Here is an 18,186-nt window from a genome sequence, read left to right on the forward strand (position 1 = left end):
CTGCCTACAAACCACTCCTATGATGCAGAAAGTTGTTGAAAGCTTAGTATATTCTTTCTAATCACAGCTACTATCTGAAAACCCCCCCGATGGAGAAAGATTTTCAAAGATGGTAGAGGTATGTGTTTTATATTTACATAGTCTTCTTAGCACCAAATAGAATTTCAAAGGCCTTCATTATATAAAGGTAATTTCTTTGTTTTTCTCAGCATATATTAAACACTGAAGAAAACTGGAACTCATGGAAAAATGAAGGCTGCCCAAGTTTTGTGAAAGAAAGGTAAATATATCCTTATCTCAAACACTATGAAAAGAAAGGCATTTCAAAATATAGTTTGACATTATTTTGCATTATGTACAGATAGTATGTATTTCATATAAACTGAACTCTATACGAATACAACCATTTTGATTTACTTCTAGTCGTCTTTCAGATTCCTTGTCATTAAGTTCCCAGAACAAATTAATCTATTATTCCTGAAAAAATGCCATTTGTCCCCTAGTTGTGGCATTTTTGTCTCCTATCTGATGAGTGTTCTATAATAAGAGGAAGCTTTTATGTTTTTATAGGAAAAAACAATAATTTTCTTTTACATTAAACACTTTTTATGTATGCTCTCCATTTGTAATTCCAGTGTGTTTTATTCACCACAGAACATCAGACACCAAGCCAACAAGAGTAGCTCGAAAGAGAACGGCACCAGAGGACTTTCTAGGGAAAGGACCCAACAAAAAGATTCTGATGGGAAAGTAGGTTAACCTGTCTCTTCCATATGTGGGATGGTATTGGGTTTTTTTTATATATATATTTTGAAGATGTTACTGTAAGACCTCTCCAGTTTCTGTGTTTTTTCAAGTTTTTTTTTGTGTTTGGCACATACATAGATGACTAAAATGGATCACACACTCTCAGTCTCGAGGGCCCATTACCTGGATTCATGCAGATACATAAACTTCCATTTTGTCTCTTGTTTCCCAAATCCTTGGCTCTAGTCTGTGCCATTTTTTCCATGTTACAGATAATACAATCACTGTTAGACTGATTGAGCTCACTTCAATTTCTGCAAGGTACCATGATCCTTCAGGTTCTGTTACCTTCCAGTTAATTACTCATTGCTTTATACTCTGCTTGAATATTTTTAGAAAGAACAAATGACTGTTATCATTTAATATATGCTATCTAGAAAATTTGCATAATACCAAAAATTAATGAATGAAAATTCATCTTGTCACCACCTAAAAATTCACTAATTAAGTATTTGTACAACTTTAAGGCATATGAGGATGATGTCCATTAAAAATGTATTTATTTATGTTTCTCTTTTGTAGTGAGGAGTTAACAAGGCTTTGGAATCTCTGTCCTGATAATATGGAAGCCTGCAAATCAGAAACAAGGCAAGTTTAAAATGTTTCACATGAGGTACTGCTTTTCTCAAATGTTTTAAGTGAGTGAAATTAATTTATTGTGGTTGACTTTGGCATAGCAGAATATGGCTTCCCACAATGAAACACCTAGAAGTGCTGATAAAATAGTTTTAGAAATCACAAGGAAGTACAAATTTACAAAAGAAGAGGGAACTGAAAACGAAAGCATGAGCCAATATGGTTGCTTCTAGCTGGGAAGCTTGCAGATGATTCTCACTTTGGGGAACCAGGGAACTTAGGTTTAAGAGCCACAAAAGGACAGAAGGGAAGACCTTCAGCCTGCACAGATTTGTAACTGAGTCTCCTTTGAGTAAAGCTGGGGCCCTTGAAGCACTGCACTAGATACAAAAAGAAGAGCAGATTGGGGAGGAGGGACTTGCTCAGTGGCATAGGAAATAACTTGTCCAGTTCTACCTGAGGTGTGAGTAAAAAGGGAAAAGGACAGCTGGGGAAATTATAACTACAAGTCTGTTGTCACACAGTCCTATAGTTTAAATTTATCCTACCAGCAGTGTTAAAGGAACCCCCTAACTAAAGAGGTGAATTCAGATGTCTCAGTCTGATGATACAAAGCTTTCTGAGGTCACATGTTCAATCTAAGCCACACAGGATCCTACAGATAAAAGTCTGAAGATAGTCAACCTTCTGAATTTAATAATCCACCACAAGAAAGAATCAGCAGATAGGACAAACAAAACAGACAACAGAAGTTAGACAACAGCTTCTGATAATAAAACCCATCAAGTAAAGATAGCTTAAAATAAGTATATTTAAGATAGTTAAAGGCATAAAAGAAGGAATTGGAAATTTTAAAAAGGAATAGCATACTCTCAAAGGACCAAGGAAATTAAAAAAAAAAATTCTAGCAGTGAGAAAATATAGTCATTGAAATTATAAGACTTAATAGGCATGTTAAATAGCAGACTAGATACAGGTGCATATTAGAATTAATGAATAAGAAATCACCCAGAAAGCAGTCAGAGGGATCGAGAGTTAGAAAATAATGAGTTGAGAGTAAAGAACCACAGAATGAGGGAATAGAGAGCAAGAAAGAGATAATGAACTCAGAACTGAGAATAGGCATAAATTCTTAGGTTCAAGAAAAACAAATTTTAAGTAGGATAAACAATAAATCTGTATCTCTACACATTGTTGTAGAGTCACCAGAGAGAAAAACCAGACTACTTGCAAAACAAAATCAGACAGCCAACTGTAAGAACAAAAGAAACCAGAAAATGGGAATGATAGTGCTTCACAGTGTTATGAGAAAGTGTCAAGTAACAAGTTGGTGGATGAATCAGGAGTTATTGTGAAATAAAGTTATTTTTAGATTAAAACCATGAAAATCTATTATCAGTACTTACTGAAGCTGTCAAAGAAATTGAACCCAGAAACACAGTAAATTGCAAGAAACATTGCTATTCAAAGACACTGATAAACATGAATAAATCTCATCAAGAATTTCCTATATAAAGCGGTATTAATTATGAATTGGAGATTATTTTAAAAGGTAAAAACTAAATATTTGATAAAAGTAACATAATACAGGGAATGATCAGAATTAAAGAATGTTAGAGACAAAGAGATAATAACAACTTTAAATAAAGCATGCTTGGGGCAGCCTGGGTGGCTCAGAGGTTTAGTGCCACCTTCAGCCCAGGGCGTGATCCTGGAGACCTGGGGTCAAGTCCCATGTCAGGCTCCCCGCATGGAGTCTGCTTCTCCCTCTGCCTGTGTCTCTGCCTCTCTCTCTCTGTGTCTCTCATGAATAAATCTTTTTAAAAAAATAAATAATAAATCATGCTTGCTAAAGTATGTAAAAGAGAATATGTAGAAAATATATAACTTTCAAATGAGTTGAGGATAAAAGGATATAAGAAAATTCATGCAATCAAAAATAGGCAAGATTAACACACATAAGAAACAAGTAATAGTACATTGAGGCACCTGGGTGGCTCAGGTCATGATCCCGGAGACCTAGGGATCAATCCCCTACTTCGGGCTCCCTACTCAGCAGGGAGTCCGATTGTACCTCTCCCTCTGCTCCTTCCTCTTGCTCATGTGTGCACACGTACCACGCCTCCTCAAATAAAATCTTTTAAAAAAAGTAATGGAACACATAAAACAATATAGTTAAAAATAAATGGAAATGGGCTTTCTAGTTCAAAGATGGAAGCTGGTATTCTCTTTTAAAAGTCCTTCTAAAAAAAAAAAAAAAAAAAAGTCCTTCTATATGTTATTATTTATTTATTTATTTATTTATTTATTTATTTATTTATTTTTATATATGTTATTTATAAGAAACACCTTCAAAATAAGGATATGGAAAGGTTGAAACTAATATATATATATTAAAACATATATATATATATATATGAAGAATAGTTATACTGATATCTGTCAGAAGAATCTTAAAGCTGAAAGCATTAAAAATAAAGATAATTATTGCAGAAAGATACAAGAAAAAAATGGAGCAGAAATATATATATATTCTAAGCCTTGTTTCTAAAGGATATAGTCTCAAAAAACAATTAGAATGAGAAATTAACCAATCCAACATTTTGACAGTTTTCACACTTCTGCAAAATGTTTTACTAGAATTTAGACACTAAATACTTTAAGTATTTAATAAGTTCAGTCAAAAAAAGTTAGGGTTTAACAAGATGATTAACAGGCTTTAGGTTTACAGAAAACACAAATGCGTTTAAATTAATACATGAATTAATACATGAATATTTTTAAAACTTTCAGGTACTTTTAAATAACTTCAGAATCAAAGAAGAAATCATAATGTAAATTAGAAAACATAGAATTAATGACAAGGAATTATAGGCTTAAGCTTTTGAGAAATAGAAAACTTATGACCTTAAATGTCTATAAATTTAACTCAAAGTTAACTGAAAATTAAGAATCCAGCACTGAACCCCAATGTTTATAGCAGACTAGCCAAATTATAGAAAGAGCCCAACTGATGAATAAAGATATGGGGTGGGTGGGTGTGAATCTTTATCTATAATAGAATATTATTCAGCTATAAAAAATGAAATCGTGCCATTTGCAACAATATGGATGGAGCTAAGCATGTAATATGCTAAGCAAAATAAGTAGTCAGAGAAAGACAAATACCATATGATTTCATTCATATGTAGAATTTAAGAAACAAAATGAATGTGGTGGCGGAAACAAAAAGAGGCAAACCAGGAACATACTCTTAACCATAGAGAACAAATTGAAGGTTACCAGAGGGGAGGTGGGTGGCAGGATGCTTTGAATGGGTAATTGGATTAAGGAGGATATTTGTGATGAGCACAGGGTGATGTATGGAAGTATTAAAGCACTAGATTCTACACCAGAAACTTAATATTACACTGTATATTAACTAACTTAAAACTTTTTTTTTTTATTTATAATAGTCACGGAGAGAGAGAGAGGCAGAGACACAGGCAGAGGGAGAAGCAGGCTCCATGCACCGAGAGCCCAACGTGGGACTCGATCCCGGGTCTCCAGGATCGCGCCCTGGGCCAAAGGCAGGCGCTAAACCGCTGCGCCACCCAGGGATCCCAACTTAAAACTTTTTTAAAAAGAATCTAACCCTGGACCAAGTGAATTGCAAAGAATGTAAAAAAACAAAACAACTAGAAATTGGTTAAGATAGTAAATAATAGCATCAACAAAATGAAACAATTTTTTTAAAGACTAGGAAAATTTTTAAAACTCTAGCAAGTTGATTGATAAATTTAGATCCTTGCCAAATCTGAGAAAAAGTCAACCCAATAGAAAAATGGGCAAAGTGATAGCTTCAAAAGCAGAAACTAATAAATCTAAGAAAAAATACCTAACATCAGTAAAATCAGATTAAAAACCACAGCAGGCAGTTTCATAGCCAAGAAACTCCGTAATTTAAGCAGCCCCGGTGGCTCAGTGGTTTAGCACCGCCTTTGGCCCAGGGCGCGATCCTGGAGACCCGGGATCGCATCCCACGTCGGGCTCCCGGTGCATGGAGCCTGCTTCTCCCTCTGCCTGTGTCTCTGCCTCTCTCTCTCTCTCTCTCTCTCTCTTTCACTGTGTGCCTATCATAAATAAATAAAATAAAATAAAAAGTTAAAAAAAAAAACAAACAGGCAGTTTCATAGCCAAGAAACTCAATAATTTAAGTGTAAGATTTTGTATGAATTGTGGGTAAAAAGAATTGCCACTGCTGCTGGTGGGACCCTAAATTGGTACAGCTACTTTTGAAAACAATTTGGCAGTAACTAAAAGTTACAGATGTGCATACCCTCTGTCCGACAGTTCACTCCTGGAATGGTTGATCGTAAAGTAGTTCTTTTGAAACTTTAGGTTGAGAATCGGTGATTTGTGAAGTCAGTTTAGTAGCTGCCACCAGCTTTTTTTTTTTTTTTTTTTTTAGTGAAATAGAAAATATATTTTTGTGAAACATTAGCTTTTCTTACATACACACATACATTTATGTGTGTATTGGGTTATAATAAAAATTAATTTTTTACTATGGGTTATAGGGGTAGTTTGAAGACCATAGTGTCTAAAGAAACTAGTTCACATACACAAATGAGACAGGTACAAGAATGTGCGTTTAGCACTGTCATAGCAAAAATGGGGAAACCACCTGAATATCAAAGGGAGAATGGATAATGTGTGACATGTTCGTGTAGCAAAACTGCTATACATCAGGCACTAGAATGAGGTTGCATGAGGACTACTGCATCAGGCCTCCATCAGAAAAATCAGGGTTGGGCAACCCTGGTGGCTTAGTGGTTTAGCGCTGCTTGCAGCCCGGGGTGTGATCCTGGAGACCCGGGATCGAGTTCCGCGTCGGGCTCCCTGCGTGGAGCCTGCTTCTCCCTCTGCCTGTGTCTCTGCCTCTCTCTCTCTCTCTCTCTCCCTGGGTGTGTCTCTATGAATAAATAAATAAAATCTTTTTAAAAAAAAAAGAAAAAGAAAAATCAGGTTGTAGGGTTGTAGGTTGTTAGAAAAAGAAAAAGCAGGGTCCCATTATAAAAGTTTGAGATACTTTCAAACTGTATATGCTCCATTAAAAAAAAAAAAAAAAAAAAACAGGAGTGAGAAGTAACAAATTCTGAAGAGTGGCCACCTCTGGGGAAAGAGAATGAGATCAGAGAGGAGTGCACAGGCACCCTGAGTTGTATTTGTAGTGTTTGTAAAAGTCAGATATGGCAACGCCTAGGAGGTTCATTCCATTTAGTCATGATTGTTCATGGTCTACAGTTGAACCTTGAACAATGCAGGGGTTAGGGGTGCCAACACCGTGCAGTGAAAAATGCACAAGTAACTTTTGATTGCCCAAAAATGTTAGTAGCCTGCTATTGGTTGCAAGCCTTACTGTAACATAAATGAGTGATGAACACATTTTGTTTGTTATATGTATTATATGCTGTTTTCTTACAGTGAAGGAAGCTGGAGAAAAAATATTAAAATCATAAGAAAAAATACATTTAGTGTACTTTATTTATCGAAAATAAATTCAAATAAGTGGACCCGCACAGTTCAAGCTCGCAGCGTATAAGGGTCAGCTATACAGTAATTTTTAATCTAATGAATGGTTCCAAGCACTTATCAGTGATAGTCTGGGATTTCAGTGTCTCCCTTGCTTTGTCTAGGGGGACACATACAAGACTGGTAAACTCCAAGGAAACCTTCAAGGCCTGTCATAATTACTAGTTAAGAGAGCGTGTTATTATACTGAAAGTAAGATTGTGTGATTTTTCCTGACAGAGCCCATTTTTCTAGTTTTAGTCAAAGATGTCTTCTAATCAGACCCTTGGATCATACTCATTTGCTTGACTAGCAAACGCTTATTTCTAAAACCAAATTCCAGAAAGATGCAATTAAAAAACAACCATGCTCTCATGGGAAAGACCTAAAATAAGCTTACAGGTAAACTCTTTAAATTTCAATATGGTCTGGTTATTCATCTGGATTTTATTAATTCTGGTTTAAGGAAAAAGCACCTCTGGATGTGGACATTGGATATGAAACTTTCCTCCTTGCCGGGGAAATTCAGATGTTCTGAAATCCCTGGCCACCCCTGGACCATTACAGTCGAGTCCAGTGACTGCTGCGTTACAGGGAGTGAAGTATGTGAGGGTGTAGTACCACACTGCCCCTCTTTGTTGTCCTCTTGGAGTTCAATTTTGAGTCCTTTACCTCTTTAAAAATCTCAGTTCCTAAAGTGTAACTAACGCAAGTGTCGGTGATATCAGAATCTTTCATTGCCACCATTTTAGGAGTAGTTATTAAGAACACACGTGGTCCTCACTAGTTCTTTTTTAACACCCAGGGAATACATGCCGACTTTGGAAGAATTCTTTGAAGAAGCCATTGAACAGGCAGACCCTGAAAACATGGTTGAAAATGAATACAAGTAAGTCGTGCTTCTTCCGTGCTAACATTCTACAGTAATCTCTTTAGGGACTGTACGTACACTAGGACACTAGTTAAGGGAGACCACTGATACACAGGTACCAGGTCCACATCAGCACACATCCCTGATTCCGTGACCACGCCTACTGAGTAACAGGACAGAGGATCACACTTGTTTTCCCCTGGGCCTCCACCTCCCTCCCAGGATCCTCTTTTCCCCTTCCAATCAGTGTCTCCCGAGACACGTTGATAACCATTGCCTGCATTTCCTCACCTTCCATTTCCTTGTCAGCTCACTGCTGCTGGGCGGTCTCCCTGTCCCTCCACTGAAATAGTACTTGTCAAGGTCACCGATCTTTTATCGACCTCCCAGCAGCAGTCACCATTTGTCTCTCCTTCCTTAGATAACGTGTTCTTCTTGTGTTCTTTTCTTGACATCCACCAAACCACACTCCTGCCTCACTGCATCTCAGTTGACTCCCCGTCCTCGCCTAAGTCACAGACTTTGGAGTAACTTCAGGACTCAATTTCAGCTTTTTCATCTACTCTTTTAGGCAACACACAGCTCTGTGGTTTTAAAGATTTTTTTTTTTTAAGTTTCATTTATTTATTTTAGAGAATTTGTGCAAGCAGGGGTAGGGGGTGAAGGGGAGGGGCAGAGGGAAAGAACTTCAAGAAGACTCCATGCTGTGGGGAGAACCTGATGTGGGGCTTGATCTCACAACTCTGAGATCATGACCTGAGCAGAAACCAACAGTCAGGTGCTCAGCTGAGCCACCCATGCACCCTAGCCCCATGGTTTTAAATAGGCTTTTGGTGTCTCTTGTAAGGGCAAGGGCCCTCTTGTCTGTCTGGGTTCCAATCCCAAGACACTGTGACACTCACTGGCTAGCCTGCTAGGGCTTTTGTAACCCCTCTCTGCTTGTTTCTTCACTGCTAAATAGTAATAATATCCATTTCACAGGGTTATTCTGAGGATTAAATAAGATGGTTCACTTTGAAACATACAGGACGTGTAGTTAGCACAGTTGTGTGACCTTATGACAAGTTAAGAGTTAAAATTACCATGATGTCTTAACTAGTAACGCTCTGTTCTCCAGCATGAGAATTGTGATCTTTAAACTCGCAAGTCTGATCTCCTGCTTAAACTCTTCCAGTGATTGCCAGTTAAAATTAGGATGAATCCAACCAGGGCCAAAAAGATCTCAATCTGACTGCTGCCTACCCCTTCAACAATATCTCCTCTTAGCAATTTTCTCTCTGCTTCAACTACACCAGCCAGGTTTCTCAACTCAAAGGTCTTTACACCTCAGGACCTTTGCACTGGCTATTCTTTTTGCTTAAAATTTCTCCCCAAACTGTTCAAGTGGTACAGGCTCACTTCAGATACGACCTCAGGACAGTCTTCGTGGCCCAGAAGCCCCTCCCTATCTGAAATTCTCGTTTCTTGTGGTGTTCTTCTCCTTACCGCTGTGTGAAATCTTTATATCTTGTTTATCAATAATGATGCTTGCCAACACATTCCACATTCACTGTCAGGTACTCCCCTAGGCATTTACCATATATATGTCTAAGATAGAAATTGTTATCTCCATTTTACAGTTAAACAAAATGAGGCAGAGGGTGAATCATGTATTGAAGTTCTTACCTAGTAAATGGCAGAGCTAGGAAACCACTCTGGCCTCAGGGCCCTGCTCTTAATTCCAAGATTGTCACATCTTGAGTGTTCAGGATATCCCTAACGTCTGAGTGCCCAGCTCAACAAGTACTTGTTGAATGAATGAATGTGATAGTCCTCCACAAACCTTGGTTTAAGGACCCGAACGAGATGGATTTCTGGAGAGTAAGTTTGTAACTGGCAGGGAATTTTGAAAATGCTTAAAACATTGAAATTGCTTAAATGGAAATGTGTCAGAGAGGCTGGTTAGCTGATGAGTACCATGACATCAGTTTGGCAAGACAACAGTGTAGGAGTAGTTTCTCAAGTACCAGCACACTTTAACAGTAGAGGCTCATTTACAAGATTTATATAAATAAATCAGGTTGCTACTCTTAAGAACTTGGGGGGAGATCTTTCAGAAGACTTGTGAAAACTCAGAATAAATCTGTGCTCTGGATTCTTCTGTAGCTTGACTGGTTCTGGAACATTACCTTTAAAATTTGTGAGGTGTCCATTTCTCACTTGTGTACCCCCTAGTGCTGTGCTTCATTAAGGAACAGTTCATGGATTCTGTCATCACTGCTTTACTCTGTTGACTTTTTGATGTTTCCCTTTTAGTTTTGGAGCCATTTTTATTCATTGAGTTTGGTATTAAGCAAATTAAACAGATGTTCTATAGATGGAAAATGATGTATTGATTGGATTAATATGGTCCAAGCTCAGTGCTGAATTTATAAAATATTCTGAAATTCACACTTGCCAGTGGCATTGCCAGTATGGATATCAACTCACTGAATATAGGAAACCGATTATTTCTTTCTAAATAGGTAGATGATTACTGTCTTGCACATAGAACATCTAGTTAGTACCACATACAAACGGACTTTTTAAAATTAAGTAAAATGTATAAACTTTTCAAGTGTGTTTGCTGCATGTGAACCTGCTTTGTCAGATTCTGCTGGTTTCTATTATTATAAGTGTACTGCATTCTGAGAGGTTCTTTAGGAGTAAGATCAGAATGAAAAGAATGGTGCACCTTCAGCTACTTAAGAGTATAGAATGTCACATAAGTTACATTAACTAGAAGGCATATAGAAATAAAAAACCAAAAATAAAATAAAATAAAAAACCATAATACAAGATTGACATTTCTTTTCATAGAGCTGTGAACAATTCAAATTATGGTTGGAGAGCCCTGAGACTATTAGCACGAAGAAGCCCTCACTTCTTCCAGCCAACCAACCAGCAGTTTAAAAGTTTGCCAGAATATCTTGAAAACATGGTAATAAAGCTAGCAAAGGAATTACCAGTAAGTAATATATATAAATCAATGTTTTCATATTCTTTACCTGTTATTTAAAACTACTATCGCTAAGAATCTGAATGTACAGTTTATCATGTGGGGAAAGAAAATCCTCTGCAAACCTCCATGTTTAAGAATAAGAAAAAAATGCATTTGAGTATACATTTCTAGGAAGTACATAAAGTGATAAAGTAACTTAAACTATATGCTCTATAAAAAGTTTATTAAAGCCCACAGTACTTTGGTTAAAGTTATCCCACTTGTAAACTCAGACTTGAATTTTTTTGCCAATGCATTGTCTTTTTATCAAAAGGAATCTACAACAGGTAGCAGTAGGCATCTTGGCCTATCCTTCTACTCTGCTCTCTTTTCCAATACAGTTTTCTCATTGTTTACTATAAAATGGTCATAACTATACTATAGAATGACTCAAAAATTTTAAGAACCTGGTTGCTCCCTATTTTTCTCCAGCCCTTTGTTACCATATACTACATATTTCCAAATCGTCTTACCGTACCTTACTGGCTCCCTTTTTCGCATGTGTGGGGGAAGGGGAGTCTTTCCCGTCCACTCCTTCTCCAGGTTAACACCATCCCATTTGTGATCCTTACCTGACGTTCACATTTAACATGCTCAAGGGTAAAGTGCTGGGCCCTCTGTGGGCCCTCTCAACCACTCATGTCTAAACCAAAAGTATCCCAATTATTTTACAAGTCGGCATTCTTTTTAAACATTCTTCTTCCTCATTTTAGCCTCCTTCTGAAGAAATAAAAACAGGTGAGGATGAAGATGAGGAAGATAATGATGCTTTACTGAAGGAAAATGAAAGTAAGAATTGAATTTTCTTGGCTCTTTTACAAAATTGGAAAAGATTGGGGTTCTTTGTTGAGAGGTACGTTATTTGATCTACTTCTCAACTTCTACCATTTATCTCAACTGTTTCTTATAGTGAGGAATTTTTAAATACATTTTATGCAGTACAATTTGGAAGTGATGGGAAGGAAAGTACTTATATTTGAAAGAAACTCACCCTTTAATTAGGGGAACGGGGGTGGCAATTAGAAGGGAGCAGCTGCTTCATAATTAACAATAGAGGCAGGCAGCAGCTTTGGCTTTGGAAGTATTGATTCCCAAAAAAAAAAAAGTATTGCTTTCCTAGTGATCATGACTATAAAAATAATATTCAACCCATGGAAAATATAGAAAGGTGCTGTTTTCCTTTTAAAAATAAAGCTTATGAGGGGCATCAGGGTGGCTCAGTGGTTGAGCATCTGCCTTTGGCTCAGGGTGTGATCCCGGGGTCCAGGGATTGAGTCCTGCATCGGGCTCCCGCAGGAAGTCTGCTTCTCCCTCTGCCTATGTCTCTGCCTCTCTCTCTGTGCCTCTCATGAATAAATAAATAAAATCTTAAAAAAAAAAAAAAAGCTTATGAACAGTGATTAATAGTTCAGTGGCTCCGTATCTTCTCAGTTCTGTTGTATATTTTGAATTGTACGTATCTTTGTGCTTTGTACATAATTGACATTTCCTGTGTTTTCTAGGCCCTGATGTTCGGCGAGACAAACCTGTAACAGGGGAACAGATAGAGGTGTTTGCCAGTAAACTGGGTGAGCAGTGGAAGATCCTGGCTCCCTACTTGGAAATGAAAGACTCAGAAATTAGACAAATTGAGTGTGACAGCGAAGACATGAAGATGAGAGCTAAGCAGCTACTAGTTGCCTGGCAAGATCAAGAGGGAGTACATGCAACACCTGAGAATCTGATGAATGCACTAAATAAGTCCGGATTAAGTGACCTTGCAGAAAGTCTAACTAATGACAATGAGACAAATAGTTAGCTTCTTTCTTTCTTTCTTTCTTTCTTTTTTTTTTTTTTATTAAAACTGTGATAAGATTTTGTTACCAAGCAGCATTTGATAAAGAGGTCCAATGGTTTTGGTAAACAATAAACATTTTTATAACAGTTGTTGTACAGTTGGCTGGTGCTCCAAGAACAACAGAATGCATATTGGCTCTTGATAACTGACCTCAGGGTTTCAGGAGATGGGAGTAAGTTGGGAAAATGGCCAAACTAAAGGTCACATATTTTTGTTAAAATACTTATAATGAAGCTAGTAAGCAGTTTTTTAGGGAGTATGGTGTTTCCTAAAATACACTATGCCAACTTCATTTCCTGCATGCCATTAATAGTTATAAAATTTAACTTGCTCTTCTGAAAATCCCAGAATGACTTTCTGAAACCATGTGACAAGTCTTCATGCTTTAAAAGCAGAGAATCAGTAAACAATGGTCCATTTCCCAACTGTTTTTACAAGTAGAATTTTATCAATACACAGCTATGCTGATTCCTTTAAATATCCTCTATGGCTCCTTTCAAACTACAACAGCAGAGTTAAGTAGTTGCAAGAAAGACTGTGAAACTTAAAATATTTACTATCCACCCACCCATTGAAAATGTTTGCCAACCCCCTACTTCAAAAGAAATAGGTTAAAGTCTTAAACGTAGTCTTTTTAGCCTTACAGAGATTATAGATAATTTTATAATTATTTATAAACCTCCTAAGTCCTTAAAATTGGGATGCATACTTCTGGGATTGTTGTAGATGAAAGCAGTCTATAAACAGCAAAGCTATGTGTAGTAATGGCTAGAGACTGTACCATCTACTTTTCCCAATTCTCACATAAGCATAATTACCCTTCAAGGGCCCTAACATTAGGTCATCATTGTTTTGAATCCTGAAAGGCTGCAAAGTGCATTTTATACCATAAATGTTCTTGCTTGGGCTTAACTTCACAAACTAGTCCACCGGTAATCCAGTACAGCTCTAATATCAAAAGGGCCTCAGTGATTCATGGCACAGCATATAAGGCACACTCAGGAGTCAAGACATTTTCTTAACCACTCTCCCAAAGACCTTATATGCAAGGCTGAACTCTCAAACAGCCTTGTTTAAAACACTGGTGTTAAGTCCAATTTCTTATACTTAAAAAAAAAAAAATCTTTGGAATAATGCTTATTTGGATCAAATAAAATGAAATCAATTTTTATAACAAAGAATTATAATTTTAAAATTCTAACTCCATAGAAGACATATACTTTGTTCTAAACCTACCTCACTTCATCTAGTAGCTATAACATCCTGCAAATCAGAATTCTAATCGCTAAATTTACATCCTCAAAATTGTTCACACCAAGTAAGACAGTGAATAAAAAATGCAGTCACAAGCATCATAGCAGTATCTAAAAATCATTACCCTTCTTATGGTATCCTCTTCCCTTTCTATTCTGTACCTTCCCCTCTCATTTAGCTGAAGAAGGTATTTACAGAAAAGTTTCCCTGAAATGCTTATTTTATCCCCTAGCGTTTTCAGAGTTTATCACATTGTTTGAAGTTGAGAGGAAAATGGTCATTATTCTCTAGGAATCTCTAGGAATCCAGTGCTGTGCTCTGCAGAGCATGAAAACAGCGTAAGGAGATTTCATGATAATCCCCCAACTTCATTTTATATACCTAACTCAAAATCAGAGACAAATGAGCTCATTTCCTAACATCTGTCTAGCAATCAAGGCTCTTGAAACAAAAATGAGCAACTAATTAATTAGAGAATGTATTAAAATGTAAGAAACCTACCACAGTGAAACACCACTTACTCTTGGTATTTTTATGATCAATTTAAAAATCACTGCTATTAAATTCTGAGACATGAAGATCTTGAGAACAGACGAGAGTAAAAGCATCAACTGAGCCAAGGGAAAGACAGACCAATAAGCATCGTTGCATTCAGCATCCAAAGAATTCTGTTACTTTTACAACTTTATATTTCTTTTAAACAAAACATAATGTGAGAGGACAGGAAAAAACATTTTTCAATGGATGCTTAACAGCAGAGTAAAACTAACCACCTGCAGCAACTAAAGGATACGATACTAGATAGACCTAAACTTAACCCAAGCTCCAACACTCAGACAAAAGACTTGAGGTCAGAAGCTGTTAGTCCCTCTTTTTTTCTTTTCTTCTTCTTCTTCTTCTTTTTTTTTTTTTTTTTTATTAAATAGCCTCATATTCTAAAAATAAGCAACCAGAGCTTGTCGACTTCTTTTAAGGTTGATTACTACAAAACCATTGCAAAGTTAAATATACAAACCATAGTACATCAGAGACACACAATAATAAATGTATAATCAAATGTACTATTACTGATCACAATTTATTTTAAAGTCATGAAAAGCCAGCAACAGTCAGGCTGGACAAATACTTGATTGTACCCATGTTTCCATGGGATGTAGGCAGCAGCACTGAGTAACACAATGAGAGCAACACTTACTTCCTTTCCACATCCTGGCAAAATTTTTGTTAGATAAGGCAAAGGATGGGCAGCTATGAATCACCGGTGGTTTGAACCATGCAAGAACAACAACAAAACAAGAGTAATAGGTGTGCAATAAACATCTGATTGCTGAATCCTGGGCTGAAAAAGTCGGGAGAAAAAATTTATCACAGAAGGTGAAAGGCATTTCAAATCAGAATTTTTAAAAATTAATGCAAGAAATAAGCTTTTTAAAAATGTCTTCCTGCAACCCTTAATAGGGCAGCACAGTCCAAAGGCAATTTTCTTTTTTCTGTAATTTTTTTTTAGGTTGATCCACTAGTGGTCTGCTTTGCCCTCTTTTGTTCCACATGAGAGGGGAAACACATAAAACCACCTAAATATCTTCCTCTACAGCTCTGGATTACACAAATGGTCAACAAATAACATTTATTTCACACCTACACATAAATAGCTAAAATGAAGATTACTGTTCACTTTCCTCTTCCATTATTTCAACTCTGCGAGGCCCATAGAGTAAAACATATGCTATATGCCAGTCTCCACCACCAGAAAGCCGCAAGATATCCTCTGGTGTCACGATGCTGACCTTATCATCATCAAACTTAATCCATTCATCTAAAGAACAAGAGAAGAAAATTAAAATAACATCGTAATGGTTTTCTCAGTTCCATTTCAAGAAAGGCACGGAGTCATTTTGTGCACAGCAGTACTCCATGTGCCATACTAAGTTTTCAAAGTGTAGTTCAGGGACTACTCAGGCTTCAAGACCATTTCAGGAGTCCTATGAAGATCACAATTATTTTCATAACACTACTAAAGCATTATTTGCCTTTATCCCTCATTCTCTCAAGTGTGCTTTGGAAATTTCCAGAAGTCACACAATGTGTGATAAAGAGACTAAATATGCAGAAACAGGAGGATCCAGCTGTCTCCTACTAAGCCAAACAAAACAGACCTACAAAAACAAATCAATACTATTTCTTGTTATTTTTTTGTTTTGGAAAATATTGCTATTTATGTGATAAGTAATGAGTTTATTATTGTTGGTTTCCAATGAATTTCTCAGTTTTAATTTCTATTATAGTAAATATTAAGAGAATCCTCAAACAAAAGCTCTTTGTGGACCTCAACAATTAAGAATGTAAAGGGGTTCTGAGACCAGAAAGTTTGAAAACCACTGTGATACAAGATGTGTACTAAATATACTATTAAAATAATTAACAACTGAAAAAACAAAACAACAGAATCCTTACCTTGTTTCCTTTTCACCCATGATACGTAATGGCCTGAAGAGCTAGACCTTCCTTGATGTGTTAACACTGCTTGTAAGTCATAGTATCCACAGTTATTGGAGCCAATGTCTAAGGAAAGATGTAAATCCAACAATATCAAACAATGAACAGACACGTGCTTTCTCAAGCTAGGTACCAAGCAAGAAATCTGAAGGTCAGCCTATAGAAGTACTACTTTATTATCAGAATTCAGTAGGATACTACAGTTTAAAGTTAAGGATTTATGGAAGATATTCTAGGAAGTATGATATTCATAGAACTACCTGCTAAAAAGACCGGTCTAATTAAAGTAAATTGTATTTTAAGAAATCTTTCTTTTTTAAAGCATATCTGAAATAAATAGGTAAGTGCCAAGACAGTAATTTTACCATACACACACACACACACACAGAGCAACTCAATTGAAATAATTTTTTCCACTTACCGTCAGCAAAAGAGAAAGGCTCATATTTAACTTCTTTCTGGGGACTACTCTTTTTGTCACTCTGAGGAGAAAACAATTTGATTTTAAATCATGATATTGGAAATCTATATTCTTAGTAAGTATTCATTTCCACAAATCTCTACTACTACAATGCAAAACACTACTTTATATTTACTACAATATAACAGAGTTAACATAAAACCGTAAACCCAAAAGATCTACACTTCAACAATATACAATATTGTATGTATAGTAACAGACCCTAAAGGACCAACTATAAGCCACTAAACCTAGAGCATGCCAGTGAATATAACAGTATCAATAAACAATGCTGCAGGGTAGAAAGCCCAATGCTATATTTTTACCAAAATACCATCAAACCACATAGAATAAAAAAGAAAGTTACATTAATAAAACAGAAAAGTCAAATTACAGCAACTAACATTAAATCTAAGACATGGCCACCAGCTCAAATGAACTGAATGAACTTAGCTTAAATGAACTGAAATATTTAATTCAGCAAATATTCCCCTAATATTTTTTTTTATATTCTCCTAATATTGAAAGAGACATGATTTATCATTTCAGACAAAGATCTTTAGTGGGAATTCCCTGCGTCAACCCATTTAAGTATGTAACACAAAATTAAACTTATCTAGGCATATGGGCAAAGTTCTTGAAAATTATAATGGTACTGAACAGAATGCAAGTAGTTTAAAGACAGCTGGAGTGACAAGAAGTCAAAGGATCCTACAATTAAAAAAAAAAAATGGCAATTACGACAACCATTCCTTTTTATGTTAAAATCTGACACCTAGAGCAAACAGGTATACAAAGAAAATGATTTTTTTAAAATTGTAGATAAGTCAAATTAGAATTCCATTATTATGTTCAAGCAACCTACAAGGCAATAAAGAAATGAAAAGAAGAACAAAGGAAAAGCAAAACATAACAGATTTAACTAACAAATCAAGTTACATTAAATGTAAATGGTCTAAATACACCAATAAGAGATTAACAGGGTGTATTAAAAAACATGATCCAACTCTATGTTGTCATTAAGAAACTCTTCAAATACAACAATATAGGCAAATTTAAAGTAAAAGAATACAAAAAGACATCATGCAACCATTAACAAAAACAAAACAGCATTGACAATAGTAATATCAGAAAAGCAGACTTCAGAGTAAAGAAAATTACCAGGGACAGAGAGGGACATTGCATACTATAAAAGGATCACTCCATCAAGAATACTTAACAATCCTAGAGGTGTATTCACCAAATAACAGAGCTACAAAACAGGCAAAGCAAAAGCTGACAGAACCGAATGGAGAAACACATAAGACCATAAT

The 18,186-nt window shown here is 36.2% G+C and overlaps 2 protein-coding genes across 3 annotated transcripts in view; one reads left to right on the plus strand and one right to left on the minus strand.

The window, feature by feature from the left end:
- THOC1 (THO complex subunit 1) overlaps positions 1-12,749 on the plus strand; it is a 55,970-nt gene extending 43,221 nt beyond the window's left edge. Inside the window, exons 14-21 of the mRNA XM_026006552.2 lie at positions 68-118; positions 210-280; positions 655-750; positions 1,330-1,395; positions 7,742-7,825; positions 10,646-10,793; positions 11,540-11,615; positions 12,329-12,749. Coding sequence (XP_025862337.1) covers positions 68-118; positions 210-280; positions 655-750; positions 1,330-1,395; positions 7,742-7,825; positions 10,646-10,793; positions 11,540-11,615; positions 12,329-12,624 — 888 coding nt within the window. The 3' untranslated portion in view covers positions 12,625-12,749. The remainder of the gene's footprint in view (positions 1-67; positions 119-209; positions 281-654; positions 751-1,329; positions 1,396-7,741; positions 7,826-10,645; positions 10,794-11,539; positions 11,616-12,328) is intronic.
- A 2,227-nt stretch (positions 12,750-14,976) lies between these two features.
- USP14 (ubiquitin specific peptidase 14) overlaps positions 14,977-18,186 on the minus strand; it is a 43,919-nt gene continuing 40,709 nt past the window's right edge. For both annotated transcript variants that reach the window (XM_072735055.1, XM_072735056.1), the window contains 3 exons: positions 16,835-16,895; positions 16,372-16,479; positions 14,977-15,733 (listed from right to left, as the gene is read on the minus strand). In XM_072735055.1, the coding sequence (XP_072591156.1) occupies positions 15,582-15,733; positions 16,372-16,479; positions 16,835-16,895 (321 nt within the window). In that variant the 3' untranslated portion in view covers positions 14,977-15,581. The remainder of the gene's footprint in view (positions 15,734-16,371; positions 16,480-16,834; positions 16,896-18,186) is intronic.

Source organism: Vulpes vulpes, chromosome 13 (genome assembly GCF_048418805.1).
Source record: "Vulpes vulpes isolate BD-2025 chromosome 13, VulVul3, whole genome shotgun sequence".
Taxonomy (NCBI): Eukaryota; Metazoa; Chordata; class Mammalia; order Carnivora; family Canidae; genus Vulpes; species Vulpes vulpes.